At 39.7% G+C, this 24868-nt stretch overlaps 1 protein-coding gene and 1 pseudogene across 22 annotated transcripts in view; one reads left to right on the top strand and one right to left on the bottom strand.

Annotated features, from left to right (window-relative positions):
- Positions 1-325: 325 nt before the first annotated feature.
- LOC118650515 lies at positions 326-4953 on the bottom strand (annotated as a pseudogene).
- A 3782-nt stretch (positions 4954-8735) lies between these two features.
- The window catches only part of SUPT20H (SPT20 homolog, SAGA complex component), a 49260-nt gene continuing 33127 nt past the window's right edge, over positions 8736-24868 (top strand). For 8 of the 22 annotated variants that reach the window (XR_004966105.1, XR_004966106.1, XR_004966109.1 and 5 more), the window contains exons 1-9: positions 8736-9099; positions 11000-11091; positions 13807-13842; positions 14513-14571; positions 14836-14902; positions 19304-19433; positions 21162-21265; positions 23489-23605; positions 23722-23775. Coding sequence is in view for 17 of the 22 variants with exons in the window: in XM_036299918.1 (XP_036155811.1) it covers positions 11089-11091; positions 13807-13842; positions 14513-14571; positions 14836-14902; positions 19304-19433; positions 21162-21265; positions 23489-23605; positions 23722-23775 (570 nt within the window). In the remaining 5 variants the exon portion in view is untranslated. Of the gene's footprint in view, positions 9100-10999; positions 11092-13806; positions 13843-14512; positions 14572-14835; positions 14903-19303; positions 19434-21161; positions 21266-23488; positions 23606-23721; positions 23776-24868 lie in introns of those variants that run through there. The other 14 variants (XR_004966108.1, XR_004966107.1, XM_036299916.1 and 11 more) reach the window with 8 other exon arrangements.

Below are 24868 nucleotides of genomic sequence, written 5' to 3'. Positions count from 1 at the left end.
TCTGAAGAGGCAGTGCTTATTTCTAGAATGTAAGGTAAAGGAATTGAATGAATGGGGGAATGGCCAGGATTCAGTATAGAGGAGATAGAAAGGGAATGAGTGTATAAGAAGAAAAATAAAAAGCAAAATACTCAATAAAAAATAATAATTTAAAAATAATAATTAAAAACATATTAAAAATACATATTTATATACATAAAATAACAATAATAATAAATTTTCCCTTTCTTTAATCTATCTATCTATACATTCATCAATTTTTGGAAAAGGAGAATAGAGTAGGGAGCAGATAGGCCTGAGTTGGTGAGTGAAAGTAATTAAGGTATTAGTAGAAGAAGAGAACAAGCTAGGAGAGAAAAAACAAAACCATAAAATAAAAAACAAAAACAAAAACTAACAAATAATCAAAAAACAACACCAATAAGGAAAAAAATTGGCTAGCAAAAAAAGAGAAAAGAGAAGGGTGCATGAACTTGGAGCAGGGGAGAGGAAATTAGATATATGAGTAAGCCAACAGAGATTACTATATAGTAATGCATCAATAGAGCAGATAAAGAATATCAATTTTTAACAAGGAGTAAAAAGAAAGGAGAGCGAAAAACTAAAGCAGTAACATGAAAAGAGAAACAGGATGAAAAAGTGGGAAGTGAGGAAGAAAGGGTTAGCATAAAGGAAAAAATTAGATTAAAATAATGATAAAAATAAAAAATAATAATAAAATAAAAATAGAATGTAGAACACTAATCTAAAAAAAATATATATATATGCCTAAATGACTGGCTGACTGGCTGACTGGCTGGTAGCTATGATGTGCACTGACTACCAGGGAGCAGATGCTCAATGCAGGAGCTGCCAAGCACAACAACTTTGCAGAGTGCTCTCTCACACTCTAGGATCCCTCGGGAGATGTTGGACTGCTGGCCTCTGCCGGATCCTCTGTAGGCCAGGCCAAGGGACCCCACTGGTGCACAAATCTTTTATTATTACCACTGGGCCTCTAATGGTAATAATAAAATAATAATAATAATAATAATAATAATAATAATAATAATAGTGCAGAACCTCTCTGGAGATCCAGAACAGAACTTGGCTGGAGATCCTGGCTGGAGATCCTGGCTGGAGATCCTGGCTAAGCTGCTGATCAACTGAACACTGTCTCCCTGTCCTTCCTTCTTCGCCGACTCCGTCTACGCCTTTGGGAACCCCTGGACCTTGTCTCGGATTCGCAGAAATCATCATCTGGATTATTCTAGGGAAGGTTGACGGTAATACAACTCTCACATCAGGAAATCTGGAGAGAGTGTCTGGCTTCTTCAGAGTGAAGCTCTTAATCCTTTTTATGATGCCGTTCACATTCTGCAGCATCGCTACTGTGGACCCCTGCAACGGATGCTCTGGATCTGAGATGAGATCCCGCAACAACTGCCTGTGATGGAACAGCATGCTCTCAGCCCGAGCAGGTCAGAGAGATCACCCCCCTCCTCTTTCTCCAGCTTTTGTAGCTCCATCTTTTCCTCACGATCGTGGATTCCTCTTAGTTGTTTAAGATCATCCTGGACATATTTTCTCTTCCAAGAAGTTGTCTCTTCTTTGAGGTCAGCTATCTGTATCTCAGTTTCCTTCTGCTCTGCCCTCAATGTATACAGAGCTTCCCGGAGCTCATGCTGGCACAACTGGGCAATGTCCTCCTCGAGGCATATGTGGTGACCATGGTGCTCTCGAGGCGGCTCACAAAGCCAGCACATGACCTTCCCATGCTCCTTGCAGCAGAGCTGGAGTTTCTCTCTGTGATGCTCACAGAGACATCTCCTCTTGTGAGCTCAACTTTGACTTCCCTAAGCACCTTCACGATGTTGGACGCAGGTTCTCAGGCTGGTAACTGATCCGGCACACAGGGCAGCTACTTCCTTTTGGGCTGATCATGGACTCTGTTGTTTGCAGTGATGCAGGCTTGGCAGAAGCTGTGCCCATATTCCAGGATCATGGTGGTATTTTTTGTTTGTTTGTTTGTTTGTTTGTTTGTTTTTAGGAGATCCAAGCAGATGGGGCAGGTCACCTCCTTCTTTATGTTCACCAGGATTCCCAAGCCATCGCAGCTGCTCCCCTTCTCCTTCCTACCTGTTCTGATATGAGACTCCTCTTGCTCACTGATCTCTGCTTATTCTGGAGTTTCAGCATGAGGAGCAGAGGTGGTGAATCCTTGCCTGAGGTCCTCAAAGAGGATCTTCTATAATTATACTTTTATTTCTATAAGTTTTGTCCCTAAATTTCCCATTTCTTTCTGACAGTCTCTTATTGCTATTCTCTGAAATTACATTATTTACTTTTTTAAAGTAGTTCATGCAAAGCTCTTATAGCTACAGATATTCTTATCTGTCAGTTTTAGTATTGGCAACCCATGTGAAGTCCATGTTTGCTGCTTGTTTATGTTTGTTTTGCCTTGCTAACTATCGTTCATAGTTTATTTCTATGTTTGATGCTATTTCATTTTAAGGTCATTAATTCATGGTAGTCATGCCAATATAAATTGGAAAAGTTCTTTTCTCTAAAGCTCAGTTTATTTATTTTAAAAATGAAGTTAATAATAGTACCTATTTTAAAGGTTTGTTGTGATGTTGAAATAAGATAATAACCATAAAGTGCTTAGCACAGTGCTGGGAACATAATAAAGGCTCAATAAATGTTATATTTATTTGTTAAATTTCAAATTTTGGACAATATTTGATTTAAGTGATTGTTTCTGCTTCCTCCATTAGAATGTAAATTACATGAATCACACAAGCTTTGGGTTTCTGTCTACCATTATATTCCCTCAGTGTCTAAAAGAGAGCTTGGTATATTTAGACACTCAGTGAAATACTTGTTGAATGAATGAATGAATGAATGAATGGATGGATGCCATCAACATGAAATACAGTAAATGAAGGGATTATTTCTAAGAGTCTTTCATGTCAACATAATCTACATTCATGAATGGAATAACTATTAAAAATACAGCAATAATTTTGTGAGATAAAAAAAAATAATAATAATAATAGTTAAAATAATACAATAAAGAAAAGAAAAATTTTTTTTAGTTTCTTAAGTAAAAGATAAAAAAAGTGAAGTAGTGAAGTTTGCTTGCTTCAGCTGAGTATTTAATGTCCTGAGGGCCTGGTCTAAGACCCCTCTCCACTGTTCTGTCTGCCACATCTCAGCTTCCTGCTAGATAGCCAGCACCATATTGAAGCTCCCAGCGATCCACTGCTCCTCTGCATCAGATGCCACTGCCTTGGTTTCAGCCAGCCAGGACCAATCTGACCACTTTGTCTGTCTGCCTGCTTTAAGTCGTGTTTACACGTGTCTACTTTGACATGGCCTCTAGGTGGCAGTGTTTCTGTATTAGTTTCCTGGACCAAATGACCCCTCAACTCAGTCCAGGAGGGCTCCCTGGGGGTATTTCAAATCTTTGTTTCCCTACCGAGCTCAAGGCTGGGTGCGGCTGCGCTGCTTGGAGGGGCCTGGTCTTCAGGAGAAAAATGTCTGTTCAGGTTTGGAGGGATCAGACTGTCCCAGAGCTGGCTTCCTGATTGCCTCTCCCTATTTTGTTCCCCAGCTTCCACAAAACCACCTTCTGCTGCACTGCAGCCTAGGTGAATGTTTGTAATCGAAAGATTCTGGGGTAAGCAGGTAAAAGCAAGGAAAATATAAAGACAGAGCAATCGCATCACTGTGCATCTCTCCCCCCGCCACACCCACTCCCACCCAGCACTGCACAGCTGGTGAAGAACTTCAGGCTGCCTTTCTGGGCACAGCCTCCTATGGCTGTGGGCTTAGATCTAGAATCCCCCGCTGCCAGCAGCTCTGTGGACACCCTTCCACAGTCGAACACTACACGTGTCCGCAATGTATGTGGACTTGGTGCAGTGCAGTCTCCCTCTGACACTCTATACCCAGCTGTGCACATTTCTCTCTCTAGCCCAGATCCCCGATCCCCGATCCCACTTCTCTCCAGGTGACCTTTGATCTTTCTATCCATGGATAGATGGGTTTAATTCGCCAATTCCGGGTGGATATTATTCAATTTAGTTGTTTCTCCTATCTGTTCCTTAAGAAGCCACTGGACCTGTCCACCTATTAGGCTGCCATTTTGTCTCCCTCTGGACAAACTTTAGGAGCCTGTGGCCCAGGAGGCTGGAGTCGCGGTGCCTGTGAGTTTGCAGCCAGCAGGTGGTCCCTGGGTGATGTGGCTGTAGGGTCCCAGGAGGTAATTGAGTGCCCTGACCCGCGGGACAACAACGGGGGAACGAAGAGACACCCTAGGAGAATGAAACAAACAAGGGACACGAAAGAATGGAGGCAAGACAAGTTCTGATCAAGCCTCAAACTTTATTCTCACAGCGGCAGGATATATACTGTTTTAGGAACGGGGGGGGGGGGGGGGGGGGCCAAAGGGGTCTATGGGCAGTAACCTATTACTAGAGATTTATTAGACTCCTGATGGCTGTGCTTATCAGTGGAGATGTGTGATTTAGCGGCTGTGTGAGGGTAGTTTATCTTTAACTGCTGGCCAATTTGCAAGACACAGGTGGTTTCTGGTAATTAGGAGTTTTGGAGGAACCAGAAACTTATAGTTCTTAAGATGGCTTTGTCTAAGCCAATATCTCTAATGGCTCCCAACAATTGAGGTCTCCCCAGGTGGAGGTGAAGCTTGGGTCCCAGTCACAGCCACGCTCCCCTTCAAGATGGTGCATTCTCTGCGGCAGAGCCAGCTGCTGTGGGAGAGATTTGCAGTGGTAGTAGAGGCTGCCTGGCTAGGGGAGCCTGGTCTGCCAGTCCCCAACAGTCCTGCGGAATATAACTGTCCCTCACTCACACATATACACATATCCCACATGTCCATGCACTCCCCTTTCGCTCTCTCACTCACTCACATTCTTTCTCAATGCTGTCCTGTTGGGTGCCATCTTCCATCTCCCTCTAGTTTTCTTTAATAGAATATACACAAAAGAATTGACACACTTCCACACAAGCATTCATAGCAACACTATTCACAACAGCTCAAAAGTGTAAATAATCTATATGTCCTTGAATGGATAGATGGATAAAATTGTGGTATATACATATAGTGGAATAGTATATTATCCATAAAAAGGAATGAAATATTGATACTTGCTACATGGTTGATGAATCTGTAAAACATTATGCTGAGTGAGACACAAAAAGGTCACATATTTCATTTATGTGAACTATCCAGATTAGGTAAAACCATAGAGTCTGAGAGTCTGAAAGGAATTGGTATTTGCTGGGCCCTGGAAGAGGAAAGAAAAGAGAATAACTGCTTAATGGGAATGACAAAAATAATCTGGAACTAGGTAGAGTTGATAGTTGTGCAACATTGTGAATGTACTAAATGCTACTGAATTGTATAGTTCAAAATGTTTCATTTTATGTTCTGTGGATTTCACTTCAATAACATTTTTAAAAAGTTTATAACCCAACAACCAAAGTTGTTTAAAGGTGCAGAATTACAAATATTGCAATGTGTGCTTGTTATTCAGTTTCTGAATTTTACAAACTATTCAGTGAGGGTTTTTTTTCCCCCTTCAACATTAAATTCATTGGCGCTTGATATACTATCAAAGGCTACATGGCTTCCTCTAAGACTTCCTTTAAACACCCAGCCTTTAAAACCCTTGACAATGACAGTCCCAGCATGCCCCTCCCATTCCCTTCCCTCTCTCCTTCCCTCACAGCAGGGGTCCTCAAACTTTTTAAACAGGGGGCCAGTTCACTGTCCCTCAGACCGTTGGAGGGCCGGACTATAGTTTAAAAAAAAACTATGAACAAATTCCTATGCACACTGCACATATCTTATTTTGAAGTAAAAAAACAAAACGGGAACAAATACAATATTTGTATTTGCATGTGGCCCGCGGGCCGTAGTTTGAGGACCCCTGCCTCACAGGCAAGTATCTCCTAAACTCCAAGGGAGCCCATGAGACTTGCAACCAGGAGAGCAAGAGATCAACCAAAGGACTTATATGCAAGCATATAGGCCTCACCAATGGACACGGACAACAGGGGGGTGAGGGCATGAGTGGGGGGTATCGGGGATAACATGGGGATAAGGACACATATGTAATAACTTAATCAATTTTTTAAAAAAAGGCTACATGGCTTGGACTGGTAAATGTAGGAATCATATCATTCCCTTTCCATTGGATGGGCTGGGCAACAAAAGCTAGTCCCAAGTTTTTTCACCCTAGAAATTCTACAGGGCACCCTACACCTCAAATAACAGCCATATCCTACTGTTACAGGACAATGAAAAGCTAGCAAAATCCAGGACAAGTGGTATAGGGAAACTGAGGTAGGAAAATTAAACAAAGCTAAAAAGTTTTGCAGGCTGCTTGTTGCAGGACCTTATCTTAAGGACAAAGGGTTAAAACCTCTCCTCACAGAAGAATGCAGGAGAGAAGGGGAAAGGGAAGGAGGAGAGGAGGAGGAATCTTAATTCAACTAGAGAATACATAATTTCTTTATTTTTATTTTTTGTTAATCCTCACCCAAGGATATTTTTCCATTGATTTTTAGATAGAGTGGGAGAGATGGAGGGAAGGAGAGAGAGACAGACAGACAGACAGAGAGATAGAGAGACATCAATGTGAGAGAGCCACATTATTGGTTGCCTCCCGAATGCACTCTGACCTGGGCCTGGGATCAAACCTGCAACTCTGGCACATGCCTTTGACCAAGGATTGAGCATGGGACCCTTCTGTGCACGGGGCCAACATTCTAACCATTAAGCAACATCAGCCAGGGTGAAACACGTAATTTAAATCACTCTAAAACCAACTAAAAGACAGAAGAGAGGAGGGGGGAGGGGGAGGAGTGCAGTCTTTTCTCATCCCACTGTATAAACAGAGAAGCCAACAGTCTCGAGATTTAATTGCCAAGTGCTTCTCATAAATTGAAAAAGCCATAACAAAGAAAAGGGAGACCTTCAGAGTTAATCTGTACCAGGATATCTAACAGGGGAATTAAAAAAACAAACAAACAGGGAATATAGTCAATAATCTATACTAATAATAGAAGAATATGCAAATTGTCCAGGACACTGTCATCATAACAGTAATGACCAGCAGGCTGCCTGGGGCGACAAGGCCGGCAAGGGGGGTTAGTGAGGGACGACCAAATGATTAAACAGCAGGCTGTGTGGGGCAACCAGACTGGCAGGGGGATTAGTGAGGGACAACCAAACGCAGGCTGTGTGGGGCAACCAGGCCGGCAGGGGGAGCAGTTGGGTGTGACCAGGCCTGTGGGAGGGGCAGTTGGGGGTGACCAGGCCAGCAAGGGGGCAGTTGGGGGCTATCAGGCCAGCAAGCAGAGTCAGTTAGGGGTGATCAGGCTGGCAAGGGGGGAAGTTAGGGGCAATCAGGCAGGCAGGCAGGTGAGCAGTTAAGAGCCAGAAGTCCCAGATTGGAGAGGGTGCAGGCTGGGCTGAGGGGACCCCCCTGCCCCCATGCATGAATTTCATGCACTGGGCCTCTAGTCCTATATAATAAAAGGGTAATATGCAAATAGACCAGATGGCAGAACAACCAATCAATCAAAGCGTAATATGCTAATGATATGCTAAGGCTACTCAACTGCTTGCTATGACATGCACTGACCAGCAGGGGGCAGATGCTCCGACTGGTAGGTTAGCTTGCTGCTGGGGTTCAGGCAATCGGGACTGAGCAAGATGGGCCAGCTAAGCCCTGGAGCCCTCTCTTGGTCCCTCCCTGGCCCGATCATGCACCACTGGAGTCCCTCAGCATGGCCTGTGCCCTCTCACAATCTGGGACCCCTCAGGGGATGTTGCAGATCTAGTTTCAGCCAGATCCCACAGGCCACTTCCCTTGGGAGGGCTGCCAGATGCAGGGCTCATGGCTGGTGAGTGCTGCTGCAGCAACGCGAGCCTCTCCCGATAGGGACTGGTTGGGCATGGGTCCATGGTGGGGCCGGGATGAGCAGGAGAGGCAGGTAGGAGCTGCAGGTGGCATTGGACTGCAGGTTTCGATCCAGTTCCTGCAGGCCACCCAGAGGGACACCACCCGTGCATGAATTCGTGCACCAGGCCTCTAGTATTATAATAACTAGGTGTGGTGCTGGATGGGTGCGGGATTTATTGGGATGATCACATAGTAAGTTGTGTAATATCTGGTCACTGGAGTGTACAAAAAATAATAATATCATAAAGTATAAATTACTTTAAAAAGCCTTATAGACATGAGGATATATAAGGCAGAAACCCCACCCCACTTGCTCTTCAGAGGGGTTTATAGCCCATCTGCACTGCATAAGCCAGATGTATAGGTTTGCTTGCCTCGCTTCTTTAATAAACGTGCATGCTTTAATTTTTTTTAAATAAATTCACTTTAAAACAACACAATCAGGGCCTCTCCTTTAAATTCATTTATATGAGCATGACAAGAATTGAGGTGGAGACAGCCCTCTCCCTCTGACTCATGGGACTGCCAGATAACACCTCTCCCAAGTCTGTAAAAGGTGCCTGTAACACTACCTGCATATAAGCCAGGAGACTAGGCTTGCAGGGCTTGGAATCAGGATGAACCAGGACAGTGGGTGGGGGTGGGAGGTGGATAGTGTTAACCAAACCCTGGCGGCCACGCCCCCTGCCACCCACGCTCCCAACCGCCCTGTCCTCTAGCTCCACCTTCTCCTTTCGCTGTCGCCAGCGCCCGCCCCGCAGCAGCCGGACGGAAATGGGGGCGCCGGAACAGGCCCTGGACCGCGCCCACTAGAGGGCGTGCGCGGTGGCGGCAGGGAGCGAATCCCCTCGCCCTCGCGAGTCCCAGCCAAGCGGCGGTCGGCACTAGTGGGCCACAGCCTGCGGGGTAGTCGCGCGAGAGTCGGCGGCCGAGGTCAGAGGTGAGCGAGCCGCTTCCCGAATAGCGTTACGTCGCTTTCCGGAGGCCGGAAAAGGAAGACGGTGTCCCCGGAGACTCGGGCCAAGCTGAGCCAGCCACCGTCCCAGAGGCCACCTTCGTTGACTTTCACGGTGCCACGAAGCACGCTCTTCACTTTAGTTTGACTTTTGGGTTCCAGTTACAGGTATTTTGAAGCGCAGTAATTTCACGTAGCGCTACTTTGGGGGCGGGTTTCTTGGTGTCCATATTGAATAAAGGCTGTTCCTTCGCTTTTGAGTTGCGGCGTATTGCAGGTAAAGCCTAAGTTGTTACAAAAGCTCGAGCAGTTGGAGGAAACTCGGGTCTATCACAGAAATCGATGGAATCGATTGTGATGTGACAATTATATTAATTACTGGTTCTCGCCATGGTTACCGGGAGTTGAGAAACGATCTTGGTGAATAACTGCCCCTGGAAGCCATCCCCCGGAACCACCGTGTGGGAGGGACTGTATTTCTCTGAATACAATACATGAAATACAAAATGTTTAGCATGATTTTCCAAGTTAAATTAAGTACAGTACGGTGGTTTAATAACCATGATGTAAACTTACAGCAAAATTAAGAAAAAAGTTATGTTAATCTGAACAGAATCGGGTCTTTATTTTAAATGCTTTGCTTTTAAAAATCTAAAAACAGAAGCTGGGTTGACTGGTCTGAAGGTTGTAAGATTTAGTAGAAAGAGTCTAAAATTAAAAATTGTTAGTGATCTGAATTCCACTAGTGTGACCTTGGGAAAGTCACTGGTTCTGAGTGCCTTATTCTGTAAAGACGAGAATTACAATGGTTTTCTCAGACTTCTAGTATGTATATCCAGTATAAAGTAAGAATGTTTGGTTTGTAAGTGATAGTAATTGGTTTTTGTCTATAATACTTAAATAATTTAAAGTCATTAAGCCTTCCTCACCCCATTCCCCCAGTTTAGTGACAAGAGATCTAATTTTACACTTGATGTTAGCCAAAAGACTGAGAAGCTATTAGAGATCTAATTTTACATTTTGCCTGTATGTATAGTATTTCATCTTTAGATTCATTGGTCAAATTTTTCATCTTGACCTGAATTCATATTAAATCTCAAACTCTTTAAGAGTAGGATTAATGTCTTAATCATTTTTTAATGATTATTCCTAGTTTGGGTCGTTTTTTCCCTCCACCTCCACTCTACTCGCCCCCCCCCCCCCCCCGCCCCTTTTAATAAACCTAAACTGGCAAAACCTAAGCTTTGGATTCACCAAAACAAGCCAAAAGAATTTTACATGGAAAATACTATTTTCTGAAATTTGAAGATGTGCTTTTAGTTCACCTGTATAGACAGACAGACATGGGTTACAAGGAATTAGGTAAAGAATTTGATTGAAAGTAAGCCTTATTTATTTAGCATCACTCTCAGAGCAGACATACAGCAGTGGACTTTAACTCTGACAGCAACTTTGAATCACTTGGGGAATTCCAAAAATGTTGATCCCTGGGCCCTACTCCAGATCAGTTAATGAAACTCACTGGAGGGTGATACATGGGTATTCCATTTTTTTAAAGCTCCTGAGGTTACTGTGTTTTGCAGCCAGAATGAGAACCCTTGTGTTAAATGCGATTCTTCAGGAGTGTATCCAGTTTGCTTGAGGGACTGTAGCTGCATCTGGAAAATGTAGCCTTTAGGGTATTTGGGGGAATTATCAGCAGATATGATGAAAGTATGATTTGTAAAGTGAACTGTAGAGCAATCAAGGCCAGTGGAAAGGTGGTTACTAGAGAAACCAATGAGACCAGTAACAGTGAACTTTTATTCTTTTCTCTCCTGGGTATTAAATATTTTTGAAGAAAGTAATCATTTTAACTTGCAAACTGTATTTTGCCCTACCTAGTTAAAAGTGTACTTTTCAACCGTGAATGGATAGATTGTGGCACATGAATTTCATTATTGCTGATTATTAAAAAGTGTGTTAGAAAAACACATATCTCAAATAATGTTTCTTATTACTTACTAAATTATATCATTTCTCTTATTAGCTTTATGTTAATATGGGGGTTTTGGTTTTGCTTTTACAGTGCTATATAATTTATATTAAAGGCATGGTTTTCACCCTACTTCATCAACGCAGTTAAATTTTCATTTTGGACCCCTATTTTATACTACAATGGTAAGCTACAGCTCAGTATGTTATTTATGTTTTAGATTGTTCTCTTTCTTTTATTTCCATAAAAATATCTGTATTATAGATATAGAAATCCTCTTGTAATCTGTTCAAGTTCCCTGAGAAATTACTTAGTAATTACATGCAAAATTTTCTCCACAAAATAGGGGGCTCATCTCAATTCTGTGTTAAAATTATTACATCCAGGTTATACAGATAATCCACCTGTCTTTATCTTTATGAAACATTAAATAATATGTACTTCTATTTATCATAGTCCAAATCATTGGCAAGGAAGATGGGTATAAATATGATAGTTGTGGGGGTTTCTCATATTTTAAAGTTTCTCTTAATTTAGATTAAAAAAAATTTTAAACGAGTGTAATGTGCTTACTGTAAATAACATTTAAGAACATCAGTTTTAGTCTTCTAATGGCACATTTCTGTTCACTGACTTACAGTCACTAAACATATGTAGGGCTGGGCATTTAACTTTTGTAACTAAAAATTAAAAACAAAGGGGGGAAAAACACTTTCTAATGTTTAAATAACAGAATAAATAAACACTGACCACCATGTTGAATTAGCCTCAGAAAACATTTGTCTCCCTTCTTCCTTGGGATCTTGCTTCTCTACCCCTGCTCTATTAGAGACAAGAAGAGCAGTTGCAGTGAGGTTCACACCTTGCTTTATATTTTGTATTAGCTAATCATTTCTTTCTAAAGTATTTGAAGAAGGTAGTATATAAATGATGTTTGTATTTAAAGATATAGTTATATCTCACTAAATTTTTTGAAGTTTTGATTTCAGAAGTGAAATATTTACTTGAGAAGATTTACTATTTTAAATTGTCCTAGAGTGTATGTTTGACTATGTTTATTATAATTCTTTTATATAAATTTTAAGGTTTTGTGACCAAATAATTAAAAGAACCTTATGTATTTGTCAAGTATATATATCCAGAATGATGTTTTTGTGCTGGAAAATGTTTTATACTCAGGAATGTCATCTTGCCCAGTTTTGTTGGGAATCTGACCCTCATAAGATTTTTAAAATAAATTGCAAAACATTTATTTTAACTGAATCTTTTGAAAGTATATATTTCACTTATTACATTTTAGGTGTTTGATAATGTGGATTGTTTTTTATTGCAGTCTAAATTAAAAGGCCAGCTATTTTTGTAATCATTTGATTTCTTCATCCTTAGGACTAGGGTGGCAGGATCACTTAAACCTTTCCATGATTTCCAAAGTCTGGCAATATTTATTCTCCCTTTACCCTTTTGGGTTTTGGTGGATGCTGAGAGATTTTACCCCATGCAACTTGGTAGATTGAATTGTTGGAGTCTACAAAATAAAAGAGAACATTTTAGATCCTTGTAAATAAAAAAATGAAAGTTCTGTGCCTCTCAGTCATTAAAAATGACTATCATTGTGAATGAAAAATACAGTAACCCTGTACAGTACCCAAACCACAAAACTAGGAATAGAAATCACTGGCGGTATATTTGCTTAATTTTGTTTAAAACCTAGTACTTTTTTATTTTTTTGTGTCCTTAAAAAGAAACTTTACAGATAGGAAAGATAGAAATTATTTTCTCATTTTTCCCTCTTACCTTAAAATAAGGGTCTCCAAATAACAGATGAAGGATGGGAACCAACTAGTAGATCTTAAATTGTACATGTACTAATAATACTATATTTTATCAACTCTAAGGTACATTCATTCTCTTTTACATTTTAATATTTCTGAATTGAGGATGAATCTACAATCAATGACATCTTACAATTATAACTGATAGCACATTTTTTAAAATGTTACCTACATTAATGATGTGTGCTTATAGTTGATAGTATCTTAAAGTTGTTGAAATATGATAATTAGCCATTATTTATTGAATTCTAGGCACTGACCTAAAAACATGTTAAAGACTCTGCATTAATATATTAGGACTTTCTAAGTTGATGATAGGTATCAACATAGTAAGCACCCCCAATTTTCAGGATTCTTAGAAGATTAGGAGAGTTTAGTCTTTGCTTTACTTGAATTGCATACTTGATGTCCAATATATTTTACTGAATGGTGCTCTTAGAATGTTGAAGAAGCTAAAGTTTATAAAATGGTAGTAGTTACTATATCTAGCCCATTACCCTGTATCAGTCTCATGCAGTGGCCAAAGAAAGCTATTTTAGTATTTATCTAATTTGTTGTCATAATCAGGTGCCTAAGACTGCCATATTTTTTTCTTTATAATATACTAGACACCCAGTGCACAAATTTGTGCGTGGGTGGGGTCCCTCGGCCTGACTGGCCCAATCGGGGCCATTGGGGCCGCAGGAGGTTAACTGGCTGGGGAAAGGACTGCAGGAGGTTAACCAGCCGGCTTGATTGGGGCCGGTTGGCTGGCCAGGGGGAGGGACCGTGGGAGGTTGGCTGTGGGAGCACACTTACACCAGGGAGCAGCTTCTCCATTGAGCGCCTGCCCCTGGTGGTCAGTGTGCATCATAGCGATCGGTCGACTGGTGGTTTGGTCATTCGGTTGCTTAGGCTTTTACATATATAGATATTGAGCATACAGTGGGGGATGTGGGGGAGAGAAAAGGAAATATATTAGACTTATTTTAGAAAATTAAACTTACTTAATTACAAATGTTACATGTATATTATTATTTTTTGTGAAAATAGCTAACATTGCCAAATACACTATTTACTTTTTTACAGCAACAAGCTTTAGAACTAGCTTTGGATCGTGCAGAGGTAAGATGTGACTAAGTTATGTATTGACATAGTATTGACATTAATTGACAAAACTGTTTTAAGAGATTTTTGTCTGATTGTCAAAGGAATACATGAATATCATTTTATGGCAAATATGCACATTTTCTATAAATATGTATAAATATATAAATATATGTAAATATATAAATACTGGGCAATGTTTGAATCAACTGTTACTTGAAGTTCTCAGTTAATGCTATAGAATAAAAATTAAATAATACTTCAGTATAAATATTATTTAAACAGACATAGAATTTCTAAAATCATGTTTTCCTATTTTGACAAGTTTTCTGATTGCTCAATTGAAGGGGGAAATAGCCAAAAATAAAGTCCTTGCAATTGGATATGCTCTGCTTATTCTGAACAACCATAAAATATACTGAGAATATTTCTGAGTTGTGAAATCACATTTGCTTATAGCATTGAAATCTTATGCTAAATTTTAGTGCAGTTTAAATTTTACTTATTTATAACATACTTAAACTATTTAGAAGTTAAATAGGTTTTCTTACAATGTATAATTTAATAGGAATCAGAGACTTGAGTGACTGAATAGCCTTTTTAGCCTTACATGTGTTTTAAACATACTTAAAACAGTGTTCCTTCACTAAGTAAAAGGCAAGCTATTTCATAAACTTTTCTTTTTTAGTATGTCATTGAAAGTGCCCGACAGAGACCTCCTAAAAGGAAATACTTATCTAGTGGAAGGTATGAATACTTCATTAATTGATGACTTTAAATTCATTGAAATGTGATGAGAGCCACCATTTATTGCATTCTAAATAGGCACTACTAGAGATGTTATATTATAGGTACTTTGCATATATTAAAACTTTCTTAGTTGATGTTAGCCATGTCCACTTCACCTCCAATCTTTGGGAATTTGGGGGTGGGGAGGATGAGAAAATTTGATAACATTTATTTTACAATGATTATATTCACATTTTTTATATTGTCTTTATTAAATTTCAGAAAATCTGTATTTCAAAAACTTTATGACTTATATATTGAAGAATGTGAAAAAGAGCCTGAGGTTAAGGTAAGTATACTTTTTTTTATATTATTACGGCTTTTGAAATGTAGAGGGGGAAAAACTGTAGAGGAAGAGGATAATTTGAAAGGGTTACATTTGAAGCAGATATTTATATTTTTGTGAATGAGCTAACATCTTTTCCAGCCAAATTCTAGCCAGTTTTACAGCTGACTCAGAGCTCCGGCTAAAAGGTAGAGATCACATGCTTAGGCTAAAAGGTAGAGATCACCTGCTTAGGTAGGAGATGGGAACAGTGTATACTGAGTAACAGAATATCCCATTGGTAAATCAGAAGAAGTATACTAGTATATTGTGTGGGGCAAAAGGAGGTTTACAGTTCCAAGTAAGTGAAACAGAGTTTATTCTTATACATTATTACTTACTAGCTGTATTATTTTCCATATGAACAATTGTAAATCTATTGCCCTACCCTGTGTATTCTTTATTTATGTGTGTGTGTGTGTGTGTGTATCCTATCTAATAAAAGAGAAACATGGTAATTAGCTGTACCTCTGCTACCCTTCCCATTGGCTAATCAGGGCGATATGCAAATTAATTGCCAGCCAAGATGGCGGCTGGCAGCCAGGCAGCTTGAAGCGAACATGAGGCTTGCTTGCTTCAGTGACGGAGGACTCCAACTTTCCCGCCTGCCTTGCCGGCCTTTGAGCTTGCAGTTTGAAACATTGTAACAAACATAGAAGCTAAACAAAACCCCAGAAACCTGCTTTCAGCCAGCCGGGATCTCAGAGCTGGAGTTGAAACAGTGTTTCGATTATAGAACCCAAACAAACCAGATACCTGCTTTCAGCAGCCAAGGCCTAAGAGCTGGAGCCAAGCCTCAGAGCTAAAGCTGGCCCAGATTAAAAAAAAAAAAAAAGAAAAAAAGGAGTGGTTGGGAGCTTCAGTCACCCACCAGCCTGAAAACAGCCCTCAGCCCCTCACCCAGACTGGCCAGGCACCCCAGTGGGGACCCCCACCCTGATCCAGGACACCCTTCAGGGCAAACCAGCCGGCCCCCACCCGTGCACCAGGCCTCTATCCTATATAGTAAAAGGGTAATATGCCTCCCAGCACTGGGATCAGCGGAGCCGAGAGGCCTCCCTTGCCCGGGATCAGCGTGACAGGGGGCAGCGCCCAAATCCCCTGATCACCCTGCGGCTCTGTGACAGGTGGCGGGCCCACAACTTCCCTATCTGCCCTGCTCTGTTCGTGACAGGGGAAGGTGCCCCAGCCCCCTGATCAGCCCTGCTCTGTGCCTGATACGGGGGAGCTCCCCAACCCCCTGATTGCCCTGCGGCTCTGTGTGTGACAGGGTGCGACGCCCCAACCCCTTGATCAGCCCTGTTCTGTGTGTGATGGTGCAGCGCCCCAACCCCCCCACGGGCCCTGCTCTGTGTGTGACGGGGTAGAGCCATAACCTCCCCATCGGCCCTGCCCTGAGTGTGACAGTGGCGGCGCCCCAACCCCCTGATCGGCCCTGCTCTGTGGGTGATAGAGGGCAGCGCCCCAACCTCCCCCCCCCAACGGGCCCTGCTCTGTGAGTGACAGGGGGTGGCATTGCAACCTCCCCATCGACCCTGCCTTGAGTGTGATAGGGGGCGATGCCCCAGCCCCCCAATCGGCCCTACCCTGAGCGTGACTGAGGGTGGCATCGCAACCTCCCGATCCGCCCTGCTCTGTGCATGACGGGGCCGGCGCCCCAACTCCCCAATTAGCCCTGCTGTGAGCCCGACCAGGGGCTGCACCTAGGGATTTGGCCTGTTCTCTACCACCCAGGAGTGGGCCTAACCCAGCAGGTCGTTATCTCCCGAGGGGTCCCAGACTACGAGAGGGCACAGGCCTGGCTGAGGGACCCCCCCCCCACCCCCCGAGTGAACAAATTTTTGTGCACCGGTCCTCTAGTGTGTGTGTGTGTGTGTGTGTATAAATAAAATTGATATCAGAGAGGAAGGGAGAGGGAGAGAGAGAAACATTAATGATGAGACAGAATCATTGATCAGCTGCCTCCTGCACCCCTCTTACTGGGGATCAAGCCCTACTGCGGATGTGCCCTTCACTGGAATCAAACCTGAGACCATTCAGTCCATAGGTCAACACTCTGTCCACTGAGCCAAACTGGTTAGGCCCCACCCTGTATATTCTTTGTTTCTTTTCCCTTCTGAGAAAGCATTTAATGACTGAAGACAGGAGGAAAGTAACTTGTTTTCCTCATGGTAATTTGTACTGGAAAGTTAGAGCTAATATAGGGCATGTAGAAAATTCAGTTGTAATAAAAGGTGAATTTGGTCACAAAATTAGTTCATGGCCAGGTTAAATTAATTTTTTTTATTTAACATAAAAATATGGGCAGTTGAAATGTAATAAAAATTGATACCTTGATATTTATTGTGCTCTTAAGTTGTAAGGACCTTAAAGGGCTTTGTGAGCTTCTGTTATCTGTCCATTTAAAAATGAGTATCATTTTACCATTTAGGTTAAAAAAAAATCAGTGGAATTCCCAGTGCCTAACCTTTGAAATCTTCACATTAGGAGAAAAATGATTATTAAACTATAAATAAATCTTACAGTAAGTTTTGCATAAGTTTTGTTGAGGTATAATTGATGTATAATAAATTTTACATTAATAAAATAATAAAAATACACATTTTATAATTTTTGACATGTATACACCCATAAAACTATCACGATAATCAATTTAATGAACATTATCTTCACCTCAGAGACAGAACTAAGATAAGAGAGATATATAAAGATTCTATATTAGGATTGGCAACCATTGTCCACCAGCCAAATCTGGTTTACTGTGTATTTTGTAAATAAAGTTGTATTGGAATCCAGCCACCACCTATTGGCTTATGATATCTTTTCTATGGCTGATTTTACAATGCAATGACAGACCTGAGCAACACAGGCCATATGGCCCTCAAGCCTGAAGATACTGCTTGTCCTTTAAGAAATTTTCTGTCCTCTGATATGTATGTTCACTCCAGAACTACATGGGAACCAACTTGTTTTGTTTTTGTTTTTAAATTGAGGCTGGGGTGGGGGTAGGCCGGGGGGGGGGGGGGAGGGAGGGAGGGAGGGAGAGAGAGAGAGAGAGAGAGAGAGAGAGAGAGAGAGAGAGAGAGAGAGAGAGAGAAGGATCAATTGCATCCCACATACACCCTGACCGATGATTGAATCTGCAATCTGGGTATGTGCCCTGCCTGGGAATCAAACCCAGCATGGGATGCCACTCCAGCCAACTTAGCCACACCATTCATGAACCAACCGGTTATCTTGAAGAGTATGCATATTGTCAAAATTTATCTAACTATTCTGTCTAATGTCAGATTGTGAGGTTTTTTTCAACATTTGAAAAGACTTTAAAATTTTAGTAACCTTAGTAGTTATTTTTTATATCAAAGTGGTTAAAACTTATTTTGCCACTTTTTCAAATTTGAAAATGCAGTGTTTTGAGTCTGTGGTGACAACAGATCAAGAATTTATAATTACTTTCTGCATATGACTATAACTTTTTAATATATGATACTCAAAACATGTTTTTTGAGATCATGTAAAAATAAATATTCTATTGACTGATATCTTTCGCAAATAAGATTTCATGGCAGGAATTGTTTATGTGTAATTGGGCTTTATTTTAAGTCATGTACATTTCTAAAATAATGGATTTTGAAATATGCATATTATATTTTCTAATGGATTTTTTCTTTGCTTTTTAAAAATTTTTAAATTTTAATTTTTTTTAGAGAGAAGAAGGGAGAGAGAGAGAGAAACATTGATTTGTTGTTCCACTTATTTGTGCATTCATCGGTTGATTCTTGTATGTGCCCTAACCAGGATCAAACCTGCAACCTTAGTGTATTGGGACAATTTTCTAACCAACTGAGCTAGGTGGCCAGGACTCTGATGGATTTCTCTCTAACAGAGTGGTTTCTAAGGAGTAGTTAAATTGAATTTACAGAAAATTGCTTTAATTGCCCACTTCCTCTTAACAATTAGGTATTTTTTAGTTTAACATTCAATGAATTTGAGCTGTTGAACTTGTATAAATCAATTTAGGCCATAAAATATTTAAGAAATGTGCTCCTGTAACAGTACAACCAAAGAGAATGCCCCAAGTTCTTCATTTGTTTATATAGAATTATTTCACTTTTTTTGTTTTATAGATCACTGTTTTTTTCTTTGTGATATAAATTACTTTGCACAAAACAGCAATAGAAAATTAAGTTTACATAGATGTTATGTACTTGGCAACTATAGTGTTTGTGACTCTTCCCTATGTATTCAGCATCATATTGTGGAATGAGCTCTAAAAGATTAATTCAGGTCTGCTTTTGTTAAATCATAGTATTTTTTGTTAAGATTATGCTGGATTATTTTCATGAGCTCTGCTTATTTTTAAAGCAGAAATTAAGAAGAAATGTGAACTTGTTAGAGAAGCTTGTCATGCAAGAGACATTGTCATGCTTAGTGGTCAACCTATATCCAGGAAATGAGGGATATTCTTTGATGCTCAGGGGAAAAAATGGATCAGGTAAGAACCTCCAGAGGGCAGCAGCCACAAAAGTCCCTCTGCCTGGCAGAATGTGCTTTTTCTTTTAATATATTTTTATTTATTTCAGAGAGGAAGAGAAAGGGAGAGGGAGAGATAGAAACATCAATGAGAGAGAATCATCAATGGGCTGCTTCCTGCACGCCCCTTACTGGGGATCAATCCTGGAACCCGGGCATGTACCCTGACCTGAAATTGAACTGTGACCTCCTGGTTCATAGGTTGATGTTCAACCGCTGAGCCATGCCACCTGGGCAGATGTGCTGTCCTTTAGAAGGATTTTCTTAACCTGGTAAATGGTCTGTCCTTCAGATCAGTGATGACATGATAAAAGAAGACTTTTATCCCAACTTTTCCTCTGTATTTTGTTAGAATATTAGAAATTATCTCTAATATGATTAACCTTCCTGAAATATGCATTTGAGGAGTGTTTTTTTGGCGGGGGGGCGGGGAGAACTTCAGATTTTATTCTTGGTGCAGTGGAAGCCACTGAAAAGTGTTTTTTTTCCCCTATTTTTTAATTGTATTTTATTGTTTAAAGTATTATATATGTCTCCTCCCCCCCACCCCCCCATCGACCCCTCCCCGGCCACTCCCATCCCCCAGGACAATCCCCCGCTACCCCAGTGTCCAGGTCCATTGGTTATGCTAGTATGCATGCATGCAAGTCCTTTAGTTGATCTCTTACCCCTTCCCTCCCCCTGCCTTCCCTCTGAGGTTGGACGGTCTGTTCCGTGTTTGAGGATTGTTCTGATTGAGACAGGTCATTGCAGTTAAATTGTAAAAGATGTAATTTAAAAATGTCAAAACCCTTTCATTCAATTGCTGTTAATATTTTAAGATAGCATAAGGTGTTTTAAGTTATGTTTTTCTTCTACAGTTTGAATATACTGAATCTGAAACTTTAAAAATTAGGCAGACTTATTGCCTTTTGAGTAATTTACATATGTTAACATTTTAATGTGAATATGAAAATAGAGTTTTAAAATATATATAATCTTAGATTTCATTAAAGGGCCATCACAAATTTTGGTATAGTGATATTATGAGTTCTACAAGGAACTCACCTGGTTAAGTGTTGATAATTGTAAAATGTTACACCGAGAGAATTTTGTTCTGTAATGACCATTTTTCACATTAGGTACCAAATTATCACTGATTTCCAGATTAGATTAAGCAGTCTTCAATGACTTTTCAGTTATTAGACATTGGAATTTTGTCATATTCTAATTATTGTACTGCTGGTCATAATTTGTATTTTGATTGTTATGCTAGATGTTTTCCCATGCTAGATGTTATGCTAGGTGGTTTTCTCCTTTTTGATCTAAAGTTCTTTTTTCTTTTAAACTATGTTTTTACTGATTTTAGAGAGAGAGGAAGGGAGAAGGATAGAGAGATAGAAACATCAATTGGCTGCTTCCTGCACACCTGCACTGGGAATGGAGCCAGCAACCTGGCAGGGAATCCAACTGGTGACCTCTTGGTTTTTGTTCAATGCTTAACCACTGAGCCATACTTGCCAGGCACCCTAATCTAAAATTTAAGTCTTTTAGCAATATGTAAAGTGATTCTTTTATAAGACATGCAGAAAGAAGGCCTTTAGGAGAGCCTTTTGGCTTTATTCTCTTTGGATTTCTTTTTTAGAAAACTCATTTAAATTATGCACCCAGCCTCATACTTTTCCGAAACTTTTTTTTTTTTTAAATTAAGATTCTGAGACCATTCGACTGCCTTATGAAGAAGGGGAATTGCTTGAATACTTGGATGCAGAAGAATTGCCTCCTATCTTGGTTGATCTCCTAGAAAAATCTCAGGTGCAAATTTTTTCTTTTAAACATGTCCTTAGATTTGTCAACTATGTTGTTTTATAATAAAGGATATTTATTTGTATTCTCAACAGTGCTTAGGACATGAAATGAAACATCAGAAACAATATGAAAATTGGTTTATTGTGGGTTATGTATCCTTTAGGCTATACTGAAATGTGTAGATTTAGTTGATTCTTTTATAATTGCTATGAAAATTAGCTCATCCCCAGGAAATCTCCCTTTGACTTCAATAAATAAATTATGGAAGAAACCACTTATTTCCTTGGCTTCACCCCAGCCATATTCTGTTCTTTACTGAGGAAAAGGAAGCCATCAGATGAGTGCTAGGAGATGTTTTCTTCCTAGCACTAGTTTACCAGCATCTCCACATCTCTGTCCCCACTTTCTGCCTGCCTTCCTATTGAAATGGATGAAGTAAGCTGTTCCTAAGGCATCTCCTCCTTTTTTTTTTCTGGATCCTCCTCCTTTTCAGTGGCTTGCTACTATGACCTTGCTCCCTCTCTTCTATCATCTGTTCTCTCTCTTTTAGTTAAAAAAAATACGGGCATATTAGTACTATCTCTTAACTTGAAAAATCCTTTTCTGTTTGCATCTGAATTGGTCTCTTTGCAAAACTCAGTGCAGATGACTACTTCCTTCTTGAAATAACTTTCTTTTGGCTTCTGAGACATCACATTTGTGGTTGTCCTCTTTTCTCTGTAATGCTTCAGTCATCTTTGCTGTTAACTCTTCCACCCATAAATATGTGTGATTTTGGGTTCATTCCTAGCCACTGTATTCTTTAGTAACACTCTCTCCCTGGTTGATTTCAACCAGCTTTATGAAATTTAAAATGACATTTAATTTCTTGCTTATCTCTCTCACAGTTACCATTCCAAACACATATTTACTAGGATATGTAATAAGCTCTTTAACTTAACATGACAAAACACAACTTTTTATTTTACCTCCTAAACCAGTTTTGTTGCCAGTATTTTGAATCTTTAAAGGGCTACCCTACTCTTACCTTTTACACCTAGCTCATATGCAAATATCAACTGTATCTTGAAAATATATGGTCATGACCTGCTGTAGTTACTTTGCTAAACTTCCTGCTTTCATTTTAGAACCCGAGAAATAAATTTTCCAGAGATTAAGCTTACAAAACAAAAACAAAAAGAGGTCCCTGCTTGAAGTTCTGTAGTGTCCTCTCAATGCACAAAACCCCTGCCTTCCTCTTCACATTCTGATTCTCATTTCCACTCATTACACTCCAGTCATGTGTGCCTTCTTTCCAAACTAAAACACCAAGCTTATTGATCTGCTATTCTTTCTGTCTGGAGTGATCTATTCCACATACCTGGCATTGTTGCGATTCAGATCTCTGCTGAAACATCACTTCTTCAGAGAGGTGTTTATCTCAGCAAACAATCTAAATTAGCCCCTTCCTGTTTTATTTCCTTTGTAGTATTCATCACTGTCTAAAATTATTTTGTTTATTTTTTTACATGTTTATTACCTGTCTTCCCACACTGGAGAACAAGTATTGTCTCACCACTGTATCTGTGAAGCTTTTTGGATAGTGCCTGGCACATAGTTCATATTGTAGTAACTCAATAAATATTTGTTAAAAAGCATAACAGATAGCATGGAGGTCACAGTTCCCACTTAAAATCTGAATGGGAGAAAAAACAATACTGTGAGTGATTGACAAGTGATAATTAGGAAGATTTAAGCCATAAAGGCTCTTTGGACTTAGAAAAAGGACTAGGAAACTATTTTTAACAGAAGATTATTTTAATTTATAGTTAGCTTTCTTCCTTTTATTAATAAAGACCGCTGGAAATTTTAGCAAATAATAGCAATTTTATCTCTAAGCTGAAACTCTAACAGGGTTGATGGACAATAACTGAAAAAATTAGCAAAGTATAAATGAGCCAATTAACAGCAATTTCAATGATCTGTAATATAAAATACAAATACCAAAAGTCAGTCTATAACTAGAAATCATTTTAAATTGCTTCTTGGGTCAGAGTAATGAACAGGAAATAGTTCCTTTTAAAGGGTTTATGTATGTAGTGGTAAACCCTCCAAGAAAAGCTGTTTAGGAGTATGTTAGGGAACAGAAACACTGCATGAGAGTGTAAAGAATCCGAAACATTCAATATAAACCCACTTATTTAGGCTTTTGAAAAAGGACATTTACTCAAGTATTTTCACTTAAAACAGGTTAATATTTTTCATTGTGGATGTGTCATAGCAGAAATACGTGACTACAGGCAGTCCAGCAATATGAAATCTCCAGGTTACCAAAGTAAGCACATTCTCTTACGTCCAACAATGCAGGTAAGGCATGTTTAAGAAGTATTATTTAGAATTTATTTGAAAAATTTTTATTAAATGTCTTCATATATTTGTATGCCTATACATTAATGTGTTTTTAAATTTTTTATTTGTTCTAGACTTTAATCTGTGATGTACATTCAATAACAAGTGATAACCATAAATGGACCCAGGTTAGTTGTGTTGTTTTTAAATCCCATACAGGCAAAATAGAGGATAAAACGACACTTATCATTAAGTTAAGCGAAGGATACTTTCTGCTCATAATTTTATTCATGTGTAAAGTTTGGGATTTCTTTTTTTTTTTTTTTTAAATATATTTTATTGATTTTTTACAGAGAGGAAGGGAGAGAGATAGAGAGTTAGAAACATCGATGAGAGAGAAACATCGATCAGCCGCCTCCTGCACACCTCCCACTGGGGATGTACCCGCAACCAAGGTACATGCCCTTGACCAGAATCGAACCCGGGACCCCTCAGTCCGCAGGCCGATGCTCTATCCACTGAGCCAAACCAGTCAGGGCAAGTTTGGGATTTCTTTATAAGCTTTAGAAGTTAAGGGTCTCTGTATGTGTAGTAATACCTCAAGGAACTAAAACAGTTTAATCCCATTTGCTTTAGGACATGGTGAAATAGGGTCAGGTTGACTTTATCTGCCCAATGTGAAACTTAGTTTTTTAAACCCCTCTCAAAGAAAAGAAAGATGTTTTGTTTGTACAGTGGTTATAAATAGATACTGATTTTCTATCATCTAGGATTCTAAAACAGGCTTAGTCTGTCTTTACCATTCATAGTGGGATACTCTTGCTCCTGAGAATAGCCAGTACCCCTCCAGTGCTGGCTCAATATATCTGAAAGGCCCACTCACAGGAATGTTCACTTATTTCTCTGCTGCTATAGAGAGAAATAGTTACTAAACCAAAGAAAATATCAATAATTAGAATTACTTAATCTATGAAAATATTATAAAGTAAGATTCAGTTTATCAATAACTATCAAGTGTTGTGTTGTACTTTCGGACTATAATCTTTCTGTTTAAAACAAAATATTAAAAACATTAAAAGAATATTCAAAAACAAACTCGTTGAGTACCACTGAAGGTTGTAAGGGCATTAGTTTCTTACACTGAAAATTGATAAATAAATCGACAAACTATAGTATTTATTCTGTTTTTCTGTAGGATTTATACATTAGATAGCCCAATAGTAACTAAAGGTAATTCTTCTTTAGAACAATTTCAGCTAATAGCTACAAAAGAAATGATAG

The sequence above is a fragment of the Myotis myotis genome, unplaced genomic scaffold, assembly GCF_014108235.1.
Source record: "Myotis myotis isolate mMyoMyo1 unplaced genomic scaffold, mMyoMyo1.p scaffold_m19_p_3, whole genome shotgun sequence".
Classification (NCBI taxonomy): Eukaryota; Metazoa; Chordata; class Mammalia; order Chiroptera; family Vespertilionidae; genus Myotis; species Myotis myotis.
This window is presented reverse-complemented; position numbering and strand designations above follow the sequence as displayed.